The sequence below is a fragment of the Idiotropiscis lumnitzeri genome, chromosome 18 (assembly GCF_059441095.1).
Source record: "Idiotropiscis lumnitzeri isolate Australia: NSW breed Sydney's pygmy pipehorse chromosome 18, RoL_Ilum_1.0, whole genome shotgun sequence".
NCBI lineage: Eukaryota > Metazoa > Chordata > Actinopteri > Syngnathiformes > Syngnathidae > Idiotropiscis > Idiotropiscis lumnitzeri.
The window spans coordinates 7,280,048-7,296,793 of record NC_142408.1 but is presented as its reverse complement, the minus strand read 5'-3'; the positions used below and the strand labels follow the sequence as shown (position 1 = coordinate 7,296,793).

The window sequence follows — 16,746 nt, the reverse complement described above, 5'->3', positions numbered from 1 at the left end:
TGCAACAATGCGTTCACCGCAATGTTTTCTGTAATTCCTTTTCCTTTTCGAGAGAACTTTATTTCTTCACAAGGACAGTTTTTTAAATACAAAGCATATTGTGCCAAAACAAGTCAAAATGTGTGTTGTGACTTGATGCCACACTATCAAACTAAATTCTTTCCAGTAACTCCATCCACCCATTATCCAAGCCGCTTATCTTGATGAGGTCCTCATACAGTCAAAATTCTTCAAAAAGTCTTCATTCATTCAGTGTGAATGGTACAAATTGAACTGTTTATAAATGAGTTAGTGACATATATCTATACAAAAAAAAGTTAGTTTTCTGTATTTCTTGCGTTAAATGACAGTCTTCTCTGGCGCCTCCACTTCGCTCTGCGGTTTTTAAACCAAACCTGAAAACAGAAAAACAGAACAAAGCAATTTAAAATTAAGGTACAGAAAGAGTTTCAACTCCCATGCAACATACAAGTAATATCTCATTTTAAGACATATAAAATGATGATTTTAAATGAGAAAATGAAGTGACAAATAAGCAAAATTAAAAATGAAATCATTTATAATAGCCATATCTAAGCCGCTTCTCTTCACGAGGGTCGCCTATCCCAGCTATCTTCGGGCAGTAGGCGGGGTACACCCTGAACTGGTTGCCAGCCAATCGCAGGGCACACAAAGACGAACAACCACCTGCCCTCGCACTCACGCTTAAGGACAATTTACAGTGTTCAATCCAACTATCATGCATGTCTTTGGAATGTGGGAGGAAACCAGAGTACCCAGAAAAAAATCCATGCAAGAGAAAATGCAAAATTAAGCAATTCAAATTTAAAAGACAAAAACATCAACAACAAACAAGATTGGTTGATGAAAAAACAACCTCAGCAGCAATAAATAAATAAATAATTAAATAAAAACCATAGATGAAAAAAGCCATCGTATCTCCTGCTTACTTCCACCCTCTCTTCTCGGAGGCGAGTGCTCTGCGCTAGATTTTCCCGAGCGTTGACGTCTGGGTAGTGGTTCCGCAGGAAAAGTTCCTCCAGCGCATCCAGCTGCTCCTCGGTGAAAACAGTTCGGTGTCGCCGGGTCCTCTTCAGCGTTTGGGTCGCCGTTGCCTCTTCCTCTTCTTCTTGGATGCCCGGCTCCAATGTTGGTGTCCATAATGGTTGGGAGGGAGGCCCAGAGAGTGGTTGTGGTGTTTGGGTCACACACGAGCAGCTCTTGCCTTGGGCGAGGTCAGTCATCATGTCTCCACAGGAGATTAATTTTAAAAAAATTAACTCAGGTAAAAATTTTAACTCAGTGTTATCAACTTTAAAAATAATTTGCATTCCCTTTCAAATATTGTACCAAATCAGCTGTACATCTTTAGCATATCATCTCAAAACAAAATAGCCTACTCAAGTTACCACTGGGCCTTGCAAACCAACACACATGCTTGAGTGTGGTGCTTTTGGGCAGTTTTGAGAAATGTTTAAAAAAAAATGTCTCTAAAGGTGTCTCCATTTAGATCGGATTCAAGAACCAAAGAAAGCTATTTTTCTTTGAATTAAATAATTATGATGTGTATTCAACTTGAGTTCATATTTGGTCATTTTCGCATTAATTCCAAGATATTATTCAAGTAAATATCTATTACAGGCTTCACAAAAAAATGTTGCAAAATGTGAATAATAAATATGATTTTTTGTGATTAATTATATATATATATATATATATATATATATATATATATATATATATATATATATATATATATATATATATACTCAATTTCCTTGTGTGCAAAAATAAATCCAACAACAAACACAGAATTATGGGGACTTACCTTGACTGGGACAATAAGTCCTCCCCTTTCCGCAACAGCAGCAACAACAACATAAACACCACATCGCTGCATTATCCCGGGTCGCAACTGGATATGTCCTCAGGATGTCTTCGATGGTGAACGGGAATTTTTGCCTCTCCATGTCGACAGCCTCCGAAACACTGGGACCAGCTCCTTGCAGAACACCACATGGGAGATTTAAAATAAATAAATAAAACAGCAAAAAGGTAACCCCCCCCCACTGCCAGACATAAACCAGCTAATCTGGGCTATTTTTTTTTTTTTTTGTGAAAAGGTTAATCTCACCTTCTTCATTCCTTTTCATCAGATTTTGGCTGCATAAAATGAGATGTGGAAAAGCGCCAAAGATCCTCATTGTTGGCGGGTTTACAGAGAAAATCTCGGTATTAGGAGGGCGGATTTAGAAGGAGGAAAAGAGGAAAAAGTTTTCAGTTATCTCTGATTCCTCCCATATTAACCAATGAATGTGGATTACGATATGAGAAAGATGGAAGATGAAGCCATCTCATTGCATGTTAACAATTCACTCTTTTTCACATTTTATCAGTGTGACGCAGAGTTGAATTCTTCACAGGATGGCAATCGTGGCAGAATTAATAGATTTCCACAATGTGACCTAAGCTCCTCACATGAGGCCTTTTGAGAGCAGATAACAATAAACGCCATCTCATCCCTTTCACGCCGGTTTTAATAGCTTGCCAGATGCTATCTGTGCTCATTGTGTGCCTCAAACGGCTCACATTTCATTACAGAGGATTAAGACCGTAAAATGATGCAGTTTGCTATGTTGCTCAAGTCATATTTGCTTTTATTGTGTTTAAAAAAAAACAGAAATACGTTTTAACGTCAAATAGACGGACGGTCACCTGATTCAAATTTCTTCATTGCGTATGAAGGGAAAATTGACAAGTGGTTGATGGATTATTTGATTTTGGGGATGAGACAATCTGTGATGCCTTATTGACTCCTTTAAACAGCAGATGCAATAATGGACATCCCTAAGAACTACCTTCTTTAAAAAAAAAAAAAACTCCCTCGTTTATTGAAACGTACCAAATAGCCACTATATATTCACTTTATTATTAATATGAAGTTGGACAATTATTTGCTAATTATTCTCAAACCATATTCACTTGAATACACGGCAAAGAAAGTTATTTGATGCAGCACATCCGCCTCATATTTCAGTGGTGCGGGGTTTGATTCCTGCTCCGGGCCTTCGTGAGGAGACTCCGGTCCAGGATTCCGGTTTCCTCGACATTCCAAAAACATGCATGGTAGGTTAATTGAGCACTCCAAATTGTCTTGATTGTGAGTGGTAGTTTGTCTTTCTGTGCCCTGTGATTGGCTGGCAACCAGTTCAGGGTTTGGTGAAGGAACCTTAGTCCCACATCAAGTTCAAAAGCACTTGCTCAAAGGCATTTTATCAATATTACAAACCTCAATTTTCACGTTTCATGGGCAAACTGACTGATTCAAATCATAAAACAAGAAATTCAAAAAATGCAAAACAATTTCATATTGACACAGAGCTGAAGCTGGGAAAATGGGACAACCTCTGCAAAGCAGCAATTTAATGTGTTTTCTCCTACTCAGAACAAAAACACTTCATGGTTTTCATTGACACAATTTTGCATAGCGATTTATATATTTTCATCATATTTTGAATTGGTTTGAATTGTCCTATCACAAGCACACATATCCACATTCTGCGAGCATTTCTATTTGCCTTTCAGTTATATTTAAATGTTATTTAAATTTGAATACCAGAAATTTTCACTGGAAAATGACAGTTAGTGACAGTAAAGCGATAAAAAAAAACTCATTGAAACATTATTAACATTCTTCTCATCTACATCTAAAACAAAGACAGCATGCGGCTGTGAAGTCTGTGCGTAGTTGACGCCCCCCTCCTTGATATCAAAATGGAGCCAAAGAAATAAAGAATTACAGGACAAAAGTCTGCAAAATCAGTAAATCATCAGTAGCCAATAATGAACTACTCAATTCCCGCAATCGACATCTGCAACTGGGCGATGATTGAAATCCATTTCACTTCAGGGTTATGGGCATTTGTATTGTTTTAAATCAACGCTCACTTCATTCAATGCCAAAGTGACACTTTCTAACGAGAGCTGTGTGATCAATTATGCTGTGTTAATTACGCAATCAGATCTTATTTCTATTTAGAATTGCAGCTTCACATGGCTTCCCAAATAAAGAAAAACAGGAGAGTCTCATCTGGTCTCTGATGAATAAATCCCAAGTTGCGTTCAAGCAATGAGGAGCCAAAACATGATGACCAGTGCCACGAAGATGAAGAGTCTGGAAAGGAACTGTTCGTCCATGTGCTGCGGGGTTCCTGGGGCAGCTGAGTGGAAGATTGGGGGAGAAAGTTAGGATTGTAAGGCAGTCAGTTCACATGAGCGCACAGTACCTGGAGGTGGTCTGCCGTCATTTATGTTAAAGGCTGTGGCAAAAATACCAAAGGGGAAGGCGCCGATTCCAAAGGACATTTGAAAACCTCCATCCCCAAAAGCAAATCCCTGGAAGCCCTGTGAACGTGGAGAATGCTTGAGTGTCTGGTTGTCCAGAAAAGCGGCATATAAATCTGAACCATTGTTGTTTTTATTATTATTATTATTATTATTATAAAGGCAGCGCTAGGCATCACTGCCCCCTGGTGGCCAATTACCATGATACACATTGGGTAGCTTCAATGACACTCGTTCAGAGTGGTACTTACGCCGCGGTTTTCTGGCTCAGGTCTTTGGCCTTGAGGTCGTGGGGGTGTTTTTTCTCTAAAAAAATATAAAAAACAATATATATAAAATAATAAAAAAAAAACAAGATAAAAATAACAGTGGCTTTGACTCCAGTCAGGTGTCACTATGACCGCCGCTGCAGTTTTGTCCTGAACAGCTTCCTACCTGGGGTCCTGCTGACCGGTGCTTCCACGCCCATATAAGGGGATGACTTTGTCCCTGCTGATGCCGGCTTTACACACTGGGCACACTTGTCTGCTGGGTCTCGTCTCCAACCACTTAAAAAAACAAACAAGGTTTTTATCCAGAAAGCTTCTATTATGTAGTTAAAACCAGAAGTTTACCGGTCGAAATACCCTCAATAACCTCTAATGGATTCATTGATAACATTTAAATTGAGTACCGACACATTGGTGGATGGGCACACCTCTCTTCTTGCATATTGTATGTAAACTTCTAGTTTCAACTGTAGATGGTAGCTCAGGCTATTAAGTGTTTGTAAGAGGACAGTTGTGCTTACCTGGTGCAAACAAGGCCAACTGATGGGAAATCAACATTGATTGAGGAGCGTTGGGAAAGAAAGATGTTGCATTAGATACATAAGATCAAGCATCAAAACAACAATTGTACACACAAACCCTTTCACTGTCAACCATCCAAATGATCAAACATTGATATTGAGCTTTGCCTACATTAGGCAGCATACGCCAAAAATGCTCGGCAGTTTTAGATCGGCCATCTGTCGATCTCAATTGATGGCGTTGAGTAAGTCACGGCTCCCCTGTTTTCTGAGTTTAGTCAAAAGGTGTTTACCACGTGAGCCCTTGCGCACTTTGACTTCAATTTCATTCGACAGAAGGGGGCGGTGTCACGTAAAATGTCAGCCTCCTTGGATGGAGAGAAAGGTGAACTGTGTTTTGGCCAGCAAGTTTATTTATTGTTGCGGGTTTACTGGTTTGACTGGTGTTGCGGTTTTAATTGTTACTTTATTGCAGAGAATTTAGCAAATCCAATCAACACAAATAAAGTTGAATGAAATGGTTATGATGTAAACCTGTGATGTATAAAATGTAAACACAACCCGTCAGTCACATTTCACATAACTGATAATATACTCTGAATGGTCGATAGAAAAAGTTTAGATACGGTTAATGGTATTTTACTTGTATAGCGCTTTTCCACCTATTAAGGCACTAAAAGCGCTTCACAGAGTTACCTCCTGATGACGAGGCATCAGAAGCAACTGGGAATTTAGTATCTTGCTTAAAGACACTTCGACAAGGTCACAACGGCAGAGGATCGAACCCAAAACTTCTGGGTTGGGAAACGACCACTCCTCCACGGACTCATGCCGCCCGCAATGATGTTGACTGAGAAACCTGAAAATGTCACACGGCGTCGCAGAGCTTTGTTTCCCCTACCAGAAGAGGTGTCCACACAGGCTGATGACGGCATCCTTGGCAGTGTCCAGACAAATGTTGCACTCAAACGTGCTGTCCTGGTTGCCGCCGTCGCCTGCGGGTGAGTTGCTGGATCCGGGGCCCGCGTTCTCCCCAGCGGCTCCTGTTCCTCCTCCTCCCGGGGAGCCGCTGACGGGAGGAGGTGAAGGGGGGGCCGCGGTGGCCATTCAAACTATAGCTCCAGTCGGTTGACAATTTTAAATAGCCGACTAGCGAAGCTCCGCCGACAGTAAACACGTCAAAAGGTGCACATGAAGACACCGGGAAGGGACCCAATTCTTGGGAGTTGAACGAGAATGGAGTCGAAGCTAACAAGCTAAACAGCTAAACAGTTTGCTTGCTTCCTGGTGTGAAGCCGTCGTCCGAGCCAAGCCAGCAGCTAAGCTCGGCGACGGAACGAAGATGTCTGGTCGGGTTGTGTAAACCAAACACGGCAAAATATTCAAAAGAGGCGTTTGAAAGCGTAATTCCGAGATTGTTGTTCGAAGTTGGGGAAACTAGATACGTCACATAGCTAGAGTGTTGGACTTCTTCTTATTGACGGATAAAAAGCAAAAAAAAAAGCACACAGCGCTATCTACCGTCAGGAGGACTTTAGTGACGCTATATTTTGGGAAAAGACTATTGTGCAATTTTTGTGCAATTCCTGTTCAATAAAATAACACAATTATCTCTCTCACAGCGGATATGCACCGACAATGGAAATTTTCCCCTCCGCGACTTCTAAGTGTGAGAAAATGCCATGTGTTCAAATACTTATTTTCCTCATATATATTTACATACATACAGGGGCAGGCAAAATGCTCTGAGACATTTGTAGGTTAAATAAAAGGCAAATACACTATGTAACAATATATATGCAACATTCTTTGGGGCAGTAAGGGGACAAATGAAATGGGTAAAAAAGGGCTCCTTCAAACCAAAATGGCTGACTCAATGTTCAATTGTCGGCATTTTTCCCTGAGATTCTTTCTGGTGTTCTTCATTTATAAACATGCAACACCAATTTTGTTTCAGTCAGTGAAAATGATGTGATAGATTATCCTCATTGATAGATTAATGCCCAGCCGAAAAATGTATCCATCAAATAAAGAGTGATCACAAGATGGCTTACACATGTACATTATGTACCTTCACCAAATTCCAAATGGAAAACAGGATCAAATGTTTTGCATGTTTTGCACCGACTGAGAACGACCTGTCCGGAAATCCTCCGCCATCACCGACTCCAACCTCTGCGTCAGCGAACGTCTTAAGATTTGGTTGAAGTCATTCCCGATGAAAACATAGAGAATGGGCGACAGAAAGCTGTTTGCCGCCGCCAGAGTGGCCCCGACTTGCATCCCGGTGTGAAGACTCTCCAGGCGGAGGTTCTTCACATCCAACTCGAGGAGAACAAATGTGTGGTAGGGAACCCAGCACACAAAGAAGCAGGAGATGAGCACTGCCATAATTTTGTAGGGCTTGGTGGATCTAAATGAATGGAAGCGAGACAAATGGAGTGATGGGTTTATAAGGAGTAGAATTGGAGGAGGTGCACAAGTTAAAGAACTAAGGATCAAGCTGGACGTGAAAGAGCGAGGACCCAATCAGTCAAACATCGCAGTCAATCAGCAGAACGAAGACAGAAGGCGACAATAGCCTCATTTTTTTTTTTATAAACCATCAGTTACCACTGGTTAAATCCAACAGAAAAGAAGAAGACGTTACAGACCTGATGCTCGTCCCTCGCAGCTTGGCAGCCAGCACCGAGCTGCACAACACAATCACCAGGAATGGCATCAGGAAGCCGCATATAAAGCGGCTCAACACCACCGCCTCGTGTCTGGACGGCTCCGTGTAGCTCGTGTAGCACAGGACCACGTCTCCTCGGACCGCCGTTTGCCTGAAGATGAGCGAGGGCAGAGTGAGGAGCGCCGAGAGAGCCCACATGAGCACCACGGCCGCCGAGGCCCCGCGGACCGTGCGCTGGTTCCGTGACCACACGGGGAAGGAGGCCACCACGCATCGGTCAGCGCTGATCAGAACTAAAAGGAAGACGCTGCTGTACATGTTAAGGAACAGCGCCGAGGACGTCAGCTTGCACAGCGCCAGTCCGAAAGGCCAATGCGAGGTGAGCATGTAGACCACCTGCAGAGGCAGGAGGGTGCAGAACAACAAGTTGGAGATGGCCAGACTCAGGTACCAAGTGGTGATGACCGTTCTTTTCATCTTCCAGCCGCAGATCCAGATCACCAGAGAGTTCCCAGCCAGGCCCGCCACGCAGACAAAGACGTTGACGGCCACAAGGAAAAGAGTCAAAGACGCATGGCGACTGCCAACATTGGGCTTGCTGAAGACGCTGACGTCTGTTTCCGTTTCGTTGATTCCAGTGTAATCTCCATACTCGATGTAATCCACACTCATTTTGGATGCTCTCCTGAAATATCAGACAAATAGAATTTATCTGAATTTAACACCCACAACAAAAGGTCCTTTGGCAGATTTGCCATGACAGGTATCATACATCCAAGCATAAATAATAACATTTGGTTACTTTGTCGCAAAGCAGACCCCCATAAACAACAAGACAATTGAAAAGCAGTTCAACTGATGGATTTGTAAGTGGAACAAGTTTTAAAGACTTTATTGTACAATCAATTATCTTGTTGAATAACTAAAAAAAAAAAACGTTGAGGAAAACATTACTTGTCTATAAGGGCCAACCTTAACTTTTGGAAATCTTGTTTACGCTTAAAAATTTCACAGGATCCGATAAATTACCACGACTACCAATGAAAAGTTTCCAATTTTGAAAATTCCTGTTCTTTTTTTCAACGCTCGTGAAGACAGAAAATAAATAAAAAACATTTTCAGAACTCACTTGGCGTGCTGGCTTGGTTTAGAAGCAATCCACACATGAAAACATATTTCTGCTGACTCCCATTCAACTATGCAACTTCCCATTTTTTGTGTCCTGCCCAGTTCCTGAGTAAACGACACAATATGAAATGTGATTCTCCCGCACCCTCTTTAAATTAGCTTTTTTTTTTTAAAACAATAAGATGCTTCACAATATTTTTTTTTCATGCCATCAATTTATTTTAAAGCAAAAGTCAGCCCCCCAAGAACTACTTCAGTAGTCTGTTGTTCTATTCTAAATATAGATGATGGGACATTGTGATTTTAAAATCTAAACATGCATTGAATGGCGATTTTTTTGTCTGTTCCCTAATTTGTTTAATCACTGTTGATAGAAGTGTGAGCGATCATTCCCACGATCAGTGTCTTCACATTGATGAACAAAATTGTGATTGGCCCACACCCAATCCCCAAATGACACCCTGCGGTCCTCGTAGGGGTACGTCACGTAGTATTCGAGAACACAGGCTACAAGTAAGTGTATAAAAATGGCAGTTTTGGGATAGTGCGTGTGACGTCATTGATTTACGCCCTGGCGTCATCGCGCAATCCAGCACTTGTTTTTGTTTCGGTAATGTTGCTGTTTAAAAATATATTAAAATTTCAATAAAGTAGTAATTATGTAAAAACTGCGTCTTCCACTTGATGGGAGCTATGGCTGCATTATTTGGACAACGAAATGTAGAATAATGGCACACAAGGACGGGGCGACGGAGCGAGAATTGGAATACGCTCCACACTCGAATCCTCGACATCAGACCACTGTCATTGTCACCGCCCCTTGTATTGACTACGTAGTAGACGGTTAGCGGTTAGCCATTAGCTGGCCTCAAATAGGCGTCCGGTTTGAAAGTGCGTCATTACGGTCGTGTAGTTGTTCCTGTACCGAGCAGTATGGCGGCCGCTATGGTGAACAAATGTCTCAGTCCTCTGACTTTAATCACCAGGAGACTTTCTCTTCCAGAGTTCTTCTCCCAGTGTTGCTATCACCAGAAGGTGGGAAATATCTATATTTTTTGTAGCATCGAACATTTATTTGTGTTATATATATAAATAATATATATATATTAAATTCAGCTGCATCACACTGATTGTAGATGTTGAAATGTGAACGTGTCATCATGTGAAATGATCAGTTTCATAATGAGTAATATATCATGAGCTTCAGCTTTATTTGTTGTTCCTAACTAAGGATTTACATTTGTTACATTATTTTTAAAAAAAGCGGTTTTCTACTCTACAAATCCTTAATTTTGTATCTTTTTTATGTATTTCAATTTGTATTCATAGTAATTAGCCAGTTAAACTATTGTTGAATTACATATTGAGTGTAGATAAAATATAAATATATAATATAAAGATTGCTTTTTTACCTAAATATTACAATTTATTATAGCAAACCAATAAATAATATATATATTATTTCGTTATTATGATCTATTTTGTATATTTTCAACCTAATTTTCAGCCATCATTTTTTTAAAATGTAAAATTACATTAGTTAGCCTGTGTCATTTACCCTGATGCAATGTTGTCTTGGTCACTGTGACTTGCAGAAACTTGAGGAAGGAGAGGGGTGGGGGAGTGGGGGCTTGGGTTAGCTGGATTTTATGCTGCAGCCGTCGCCATGACCAAGAATGATATCTAATGTGTCTATTCAATTGTGACTCATGCGTCACGGTAGAATGGAGCCCTTTTGTAACTGTGACCAGTAAATCTGCGCCATGCTCATATAAGGTGTTGTGTGATTAGGTTGGCCAATTAGGATTGGGGGGGTGACATTATCTTGATTGATAATGTAATCACGATTAATATAAAAAATTACACATTGAGTTCAAAATCTATTGCATGAAGACTAAAAAAAAAGTAGAAAGTTACGGCTACACTTAAGTAGTATGACTCCTTTATCACGGATTCGGAAGAATATTTGCCGTTTGAGTATTGCTATAGTACTAGTGTTCATTATGTGTTACTATGGCATTTGTGCGTGAATATTTAACACAAATTTTATAAGAGCCTGTCCATTTTACATTGACTTTAGCGTTATCACTGTTCATGCTTCTTAAACGAAATACATGTGGAATGTGTGACGATGACTGGGAATATGTACGCAAATGCACAACATGAGCTAAGGTGAGTTGTGCTGCTGTGTCCTGCGCCGAAGGTGGTGGATCATTACGAGAACCCGAGGAATGTGGGCACACTGGACAAACACTCCAAGAAGGTGGGGACGGGCCTGGTCGGTGCCCCGGCATGCGGTGACGTCATGAAGCTTCAGGTATGGTGGCATAATCACTCACGTGAGACTGTTTGCACGGGGGCACACAGGCACGGACGGGGAGAACATGCAAACTCCACACAGGGAGGCTGGAGCTGGAATCGAACCCTGCACCTCTCCAGGTGGATGTGCTGACCTGCCGGTTGCCCTGTGGCCTATTCAAAACCAGGAAATTATTAAAAAAAAAAAAAAAAAAAATCAGGAAAAAAAAACGTATTCAAACAATTAATTAGTCGTCAGTGAATCGTCGGATCTATAATCTGGTGAGCCAAGCATTTTGACTCTTGAGTGTGGTCCTAGATTGAAGTTGACGACGACGGCAAGATTGTGGACGCCCGCTTTAAGACGTTCGGCTGCGGCTCGGCCATCGCCTCCAGCTCGCTGGCCACCGAGTGGATCAAGGGCAAATCTGTGAGTGCCTATGCACGTAGACGCGTAGACCCTTGTGCTCACGGTGTACCGTTTTCTTTCTTTGAGGTGGACGAAGCGCTGAGCATCAGAAACACGGACATTGCCAAAGAGCTCTGCCTGCCACCTGTCAAACTACACTGCTCCAGTACGTTTGACTCCCCGCAAAACTGACACAAAACAAGAAAAATTCATTTAGCGTAATTCTAAGATAAAATGCAAAACGCCATCGTAATTCTAAGATAAAATGCAAAACGCCATACATAGGCTAACAGAAATTAGCCGTTACGGTGATTATCAACCTTCAAATAACTGCTATTTTCCGCACACACGATGTAGCAACGCATACAAATAATAGATATAATATTAATAGATCATTTGCAAAAATTTAAAAAAATGCTTGACGTCTTTGTAATATTCAACTTGTTTTCATTTTGAATTTGAGATAAATTGTGTGCGACATTGTAACATCCAAATGTACTTACAAATTTTAATTGTGCAAAATTTCCTTTGAACTTTTTTGTATCCCAAAAATGTCAAGCATATTTTGGAACAAATTCTGAATGAGAAGTAAATTATTAATTTATTTTTTTATATTTTGAACACAATAATGGCATAGAAAATTAAGTATGAGGTGGGAAAAGATTTAAATTAATTTCTTGTAACATTAAACCTTTTTTTTAATTAATTTCTTGTAACATGAAACCTTTTTTAAACATGTTTAATCAAGTTTAGAGGGTCGTTACACAATTGCACACCATTTTTGAAGATTTGTGAAAATTTTTCATGAAATCTTTTTTACATGGAAGAAAATGTTATTGCACTGTAGAATTTATTACCTTTTGAATCTTGATATTAAAAAATGTCTCACTTTTCTTTGGCACCAAATGAATCCTGCGCTTCGAGAGAGGGAAAAAAAATATTTTAATATAAATAAACACAAATTATTATTATTCGCTCAGTCATATCAGAGAAATAATAAACACTGCCAAAGAGACCGTGCCCATTCCTAAATGTCCCAAAAAATCATTCATCCACTTACTCAAAGCGTTTTCAAGGCCGGTTCCTAATGCAGCATCTCTTCCAGTGCTGGCCGAGGATGCCATCAAGGCGGCGCTGTCAGACTATCGGCTTAAGCAGCAAGACGACCAGCAAGTGGCGGCCCAGGCCTCCAATTGAGCACCGCTTCCTGTTGGCCCAGAACGCCGGTGGCGTGTCACTTCCTGGACCTGATAACCGACTGCATCTTACCATCGTGTTGTCAAGTAACGTCGCCTGCACTCACGTTAACGCTTCACCTTGTTGTGTGTGTTGCCAGCAGGGTTGTTCATTGTGTGTCATTTGTAGCAATGTTGAAAACAATTCTAAATAAAACTACGTGTTCCATAAAAAGGGCCTGGGATGATGTCAAGTCAATAACTTTACTACATCAACTATAGATATTACAATAAACGTGAAGCCACATTTTTATCTGGCAATAATCAGCCTGAAATGTCTTTTATGAACAATTATCCACGATCTGCCAAACTGCCGCTTGCTCGGTCATGAGCTCATTTCAGTTCTAATTCTTTTGAATTTTAGCATGACATGTTGACCACATGTGTTTAACTTAACATGAACAAATGTCTGAATTCACAAAGCAAACACTTTTTGAAAATATCAACATCAAAGCACTTCCCCCCCTGCCCTCAATATTTCATGATATATAATCATACCCAGTCCGAGCCACATTTACATAGAATGGACTTAAACAAAAAAACTATCAAAAACATTCATGCACCATAATCACAATAAGCCCAAAACTAATACGGTTTGCCGAGGCAGGATTCAAACTCAGAACTTCAGAAGTGCTAAGCACACATGCGAACCATACGAGCACGTTATGCTGCCAAATGGGTAGTTTTCCAAATTAAAAAAAAAAAAAATCGCAGTTTATAATCGATGGTCGCCAGTCAGTTGTACGGCAGACATGCTAACCGCTAGTCACGCCGCTCATATCGCTTTCAAAAAAATGAAAATGTCCTCAAAGCTTTGAGGTTTCTCTGAAGTATTTGCAGTCCTTTTTAGAAGGCTGTTTTCTCTCCAGCGATGAGCTGCAGAGTGGCTGAGTCATTGTGAAGATGTAAAGACGGAGGCCGAAGAGTCCGGATTGTCGGTAACTCCTGGCATTCATCTTCATGCTTCTCCGCCGGAGAGGCCACAAGTGACGGTTCAGTCGGCTCATCTGCCTTCCCCTCAAGCGGACTTGACGGCGACTCATCCAAGTTGTCATTCTTGGAGGCGTCCTCAAGGATTTTGGTTGGAGTCCTCAGACTCTTAGCCACCCTCATGATGTCTTCCTGGAGCTGCTTGTGCGAATCCGTCGGTTGGCTTTCTCGATCGCTCGCTGCCGTCGTCGTCTCAATCTCAGAAATTTCGCAAAACCCCCTTGCCCCACCGCTCTTGTCCTGCTGGTCCACATACATCTTGGCGGGATACGACGACGGGTAGTAGGCGTTGAATTTACGCCTCCGGGTCAGGAAGATGGCACCGCACACGGCCAAGAGCGCAATCAGGACCAGTGACGCCGCCACCATGAACAAGACCATGTGGTTTTGCAGCAAGTCTGCCACCTGGGACAGGAAGTCTGGCGGCGTGGACTGGGGGTCCAAGGGGGCACTGGAGGTCGTGACATCCGGTTCCTCGAGGTCGGCGCTGCCCTCGGCCAAGTTGTACAAAACCAATTTCATTGCACTCCAGGATCTGGAGACAATAACTCAAGTCACATCTTGGACTTCTTTATGACACATATCCATTTCTAGACATACTCATCCATCCATCCATCCAATATCTAAACCGCTTCTCCGCATATATTTTTAAATCGTTTCAAAGGTGACATCAGGGACAGAAAAGCCCTGATGTCGAAATTATTTCGTGACATCACCTCAAAGCGACGATTACTCGTCCAATAGGATCACTTTGAAGCAAAACCGAAGCAAAAGGTAGGAAGTAGCAAAGTACAAATGCTTTCTTTTTTTTACTCTACTTGAAAGGAGAAGTCATGTCAATAATTTCCTTCACAATCAATAAGTTATATGCACCCCCATGATTCTAAACACAGCATTTGATTAATATTGTGTTTGTGGAATATAAATTAAGCAGCAAAAGCCACCAGTTTTTAAATCCATCTCCGGGTCAGCCATTTTGACACTTGCTGTAGACAGAAAATGACATCATAGTGCCGAAGTGTTCAGCTTGCCAATGACACATGGCTAAACCCAGAAAACAGGCAAGCCCTGATTGGTCTATACCCGAGGCTGTGATGTCATTTTCAGTCCACAACAAGTGGGAAAATGGCCGCTCTGGAGATGGATGAAAATGTTTGGATTTTGCTTCTTAAGTCATTTCCACAAATTCAAAATGAATCAGAATAAGTTTCGACTGATGGGGAAGCGGAGAACATACTATATTGCAAGGGCAATTTTTAACTTGACTTCCCCTTTAGCAAGCCTTGTTGAATAATACGAACACTTTCCTCTTGTTTGAGGCCGAATTGAAAGATTTTTCATGTTTTCTGTTTTTAACATATAACGTATAAAGTAACATCAGTGCTGGAAGCAGAGCCTGGCTCTTTCCTAACCCTCCACTTTTTTTTTCTGACCATCTGGAACACGCCAATGAGTTAATTCAGCCAAAAAGGTGCACAAAAATGTACGACTTCCTGTTGAATTTGGAGCACTATGTAGTAGTCTGTGGAGTGTTAAACAGAGCTGCTAGTGGAGGAAAAAATGTGGCGACGAGGAGGCTCAGGACAATAAAAGTAATTACAATTTGGTTAACTTCTCTACTTTGATTAAATGTGACGATTTATACCTTATTTTGGGTGTCTTTGCCCGTAGTTTTTATTTCCGCAGTTTGTACTCAAGCCAGTCCAAGTGAAACTTTATCTGTCCAAGGGGGCTGAGTTGACTTTTTTTTTTCTTACCCAGACACACACACGCATACATTTGCAGTGTGACACATAAACATTGAAATGGAAAGCATTTTGTTTTTGCTGTGAAATGAGCTCAATTCACAATAACATGCAACACTTATTCCATGTTTCTATTGTAAACGAACTAAAAAGCTCCAAAGTCCTCACACTGGAAGCTCCCTTGAAAGCATCACTGGAAGGAGTTGCAAGTCTCCCAACTTTTGGCTCTGCGTTCAGGGAGCTATTTATTTTCAATTTATCTCCAGAGCTGTATGACGGATGGGGGAATAAAAACTCACCAGCCACCACCAAGTTAAAAGAAGAAGAAGGGGAAGAGTCCGTGCAAGTAAAGAGCTTCGATGAAGGACAGAAAAGTCAAAGTGGTCCACAAGGGCACTTTCCCAGTGCGGAATAGTTGAGACAGGCGTACCGTTGAAAGGCATGAGAGGATTTCCCTCCCTCTCTTTCCTCCCTCCTTCTTTCTTCATCACTACTCCTCACACTCCTCCCCCCCTGTATGGTCTACACAGATTGTTCTTATTAGCCTGGAGTTTACGTTGGGCTGTTGAGGTGGAGGTAGGGGCGAGTCGTGGGCTTGGGATGGGGTTAGGGTGGGGGTTTTTTAGGAGTCGCGCCTCCTGTGTACAAGTATATATATATTATTTCCTTTGAGCGCAATTAGTTTTATTCTTAAGTTTGTCAGCATCGGTCAACCAAACTCAGAAAACAGGTGTGCCATGATATTAGCAATGTGAGCCTGAGGGCATTTTGACGTCAATTTAGTTGACAGCAGAGGGCAGTGGAGGACAAAATGGCAACCCCCTGGGATGGATAAGAATAGCTGGATTCATCTGTTTAATGCTTACTCCTCCAACGCAATATTAATCATAATATTGTTCTTAGACTTGTTTGAGGCACTTAGGACATATTAGTGCGAAGAAAGTAGACATTTTAACTCTAATATGTTGCTAATATGCACTCACTTTCCGAAGCTTTGGACATTGAACATACTGTGTGTCAGTTTAACCGTTGTGTTTGAGTAAAACCCTCAAATTATCCTTCTCTGCATGCGCCCCCCCCCCCCCCCCCCAAATGAATGAATGCAGGTTAGGTCACGCAGTGGCGGCAGCGAA

At 41.4% G+C, this 16,746-nt stretch overlaps 5 protein-coding genes across 6 annotated transcripts; 1 reads left to right on the top strand and 4 right to left on the bottom strand.

Annotated features, from left to right (window-relative positions):
* Positions 1–317: 317 nt before the first annotated feature.
* Positions 318–2,190, bottom strand: LOC148319336 (uncharacterized). The gene is made up of 4 exons (XM_088282233.1): positions 2,135–2,190; positions 1,829–2,002; positions 951–1,225; positions 318–395 (listed from the first exon to the last, which is right to left on the bottom strand). Exons 1-4 carry the CDS (start codon positions 2,151–2,153, stop codon positions 318–320), a joined length of 546 nt encoding a protein of 181 aa, XP_088138359.1. The 5' UTR covers positions 2,154–2,190.
* A 1,203-nt stretch (positions 2,191–3,393) lies between these two features.
* Positions 3,394–6,721, bottom strand: rnf185 (ring finger protein 185). 2 transcript variants are annotated; one of them, XM_088281973.1, is made up of 6 exons: positions 6,036–6,721; positions 5,135–5,153; positions 4,780–4,892; positions 4,596–4,650; positions 4,335–4,404; positions 3,394–4,220 (listed from the first exon to the last, which is right to left on the bottom strand). In XM_088281973.1, the coding sequence occupies exons 1-6, from the start codon at positions 6,239–6,241 to the stop codon at positions 4,123–4,125; spliced, it is 561 nt and encodes a 186-aa protein (XP_088138099.1). In that variant the 5' UTR covers positions 6,242–6,721; the 3' UTR covers positions 3,394–4,122. The 2 variants fall into 2 exon arrangements, with proteins under 2 accessions (XP_088138099.1, XP_088138098.1); XM_088281972.1 differs by having other exon boundaries at positions 4,287–4,404; positions 6,036–6,665.
* Positions 6,722–6,876: 155 nt separating this feature from the next.
* On the bottom strand, positions 6,877–8,984 carry LOC148319334 (chemerin-like receptor 1). Its single transcript, XM_088281971.1, has 3 exons — positions 8,938–8,984; positions 7,789–8,493; positions 6,877–7,547 (listed from the first exon to the last, which is right to left on the bottom strand). The coding sequence occupies exons 2-3, from the start codon at positions 8,478–8,480 to the stop codon at positions 7,235–7,237; spliced, it is 1,005 nt and encodes a 334-aa protein (XP_088138097.1). The 5' UTR covers positions 8,481–8,493; positions 8,938–8,984; the 3' UTR covers positions 6,877–7,234.
* A 678-nt stretch (positions 8,985–9,662) lies between these two features.
* Positions 9,663–13,146, top strand: LOC148319333 (uncharacterized). The gene is made up of 5 exons (XM_088281390.1): positions 9,663–9,971; positions 11,140–11,253; positions 11,554–11,664; positions 11,731–11,809; positions 12,749–13,146. The coding sequence occupies exons 1-5, from the start codon at positions 9,870–9,872 to the stop codon at positions 12,838–12,840; spliced, it is 498 nt and encodes a 165-aa protein (XP_088137516.1). The 5' UTR covers positions 9,663–9,869; the 3' UTR covers positions 12,841–13,146.
* Positions 13,147–13,724: 578 nt separating this feature from the next.
* Positions 13,725–16,038, bottom strand: tmem119b (transmembrane protein 119b). Its single transcript, XM_088282152.1, has 2 exons — positions 15,913–16,038; positions 13,725–14,403 (listed from the first exon to the last, which is right to left on the bottom strand). The coding sequence occupies exon 2, from the start codon at positions 14,388–14,390 to the stop codon at positions 13,725–13,727; it is 666 nt and encodes a 221-aa protein (XP_088138278.1). The 5' UTR covers positions 14,391–14,403; positions 15,913–16,038.
* Between the last annotated feature and the right edge of the window lie 708 nt (positions 16,039–16,746).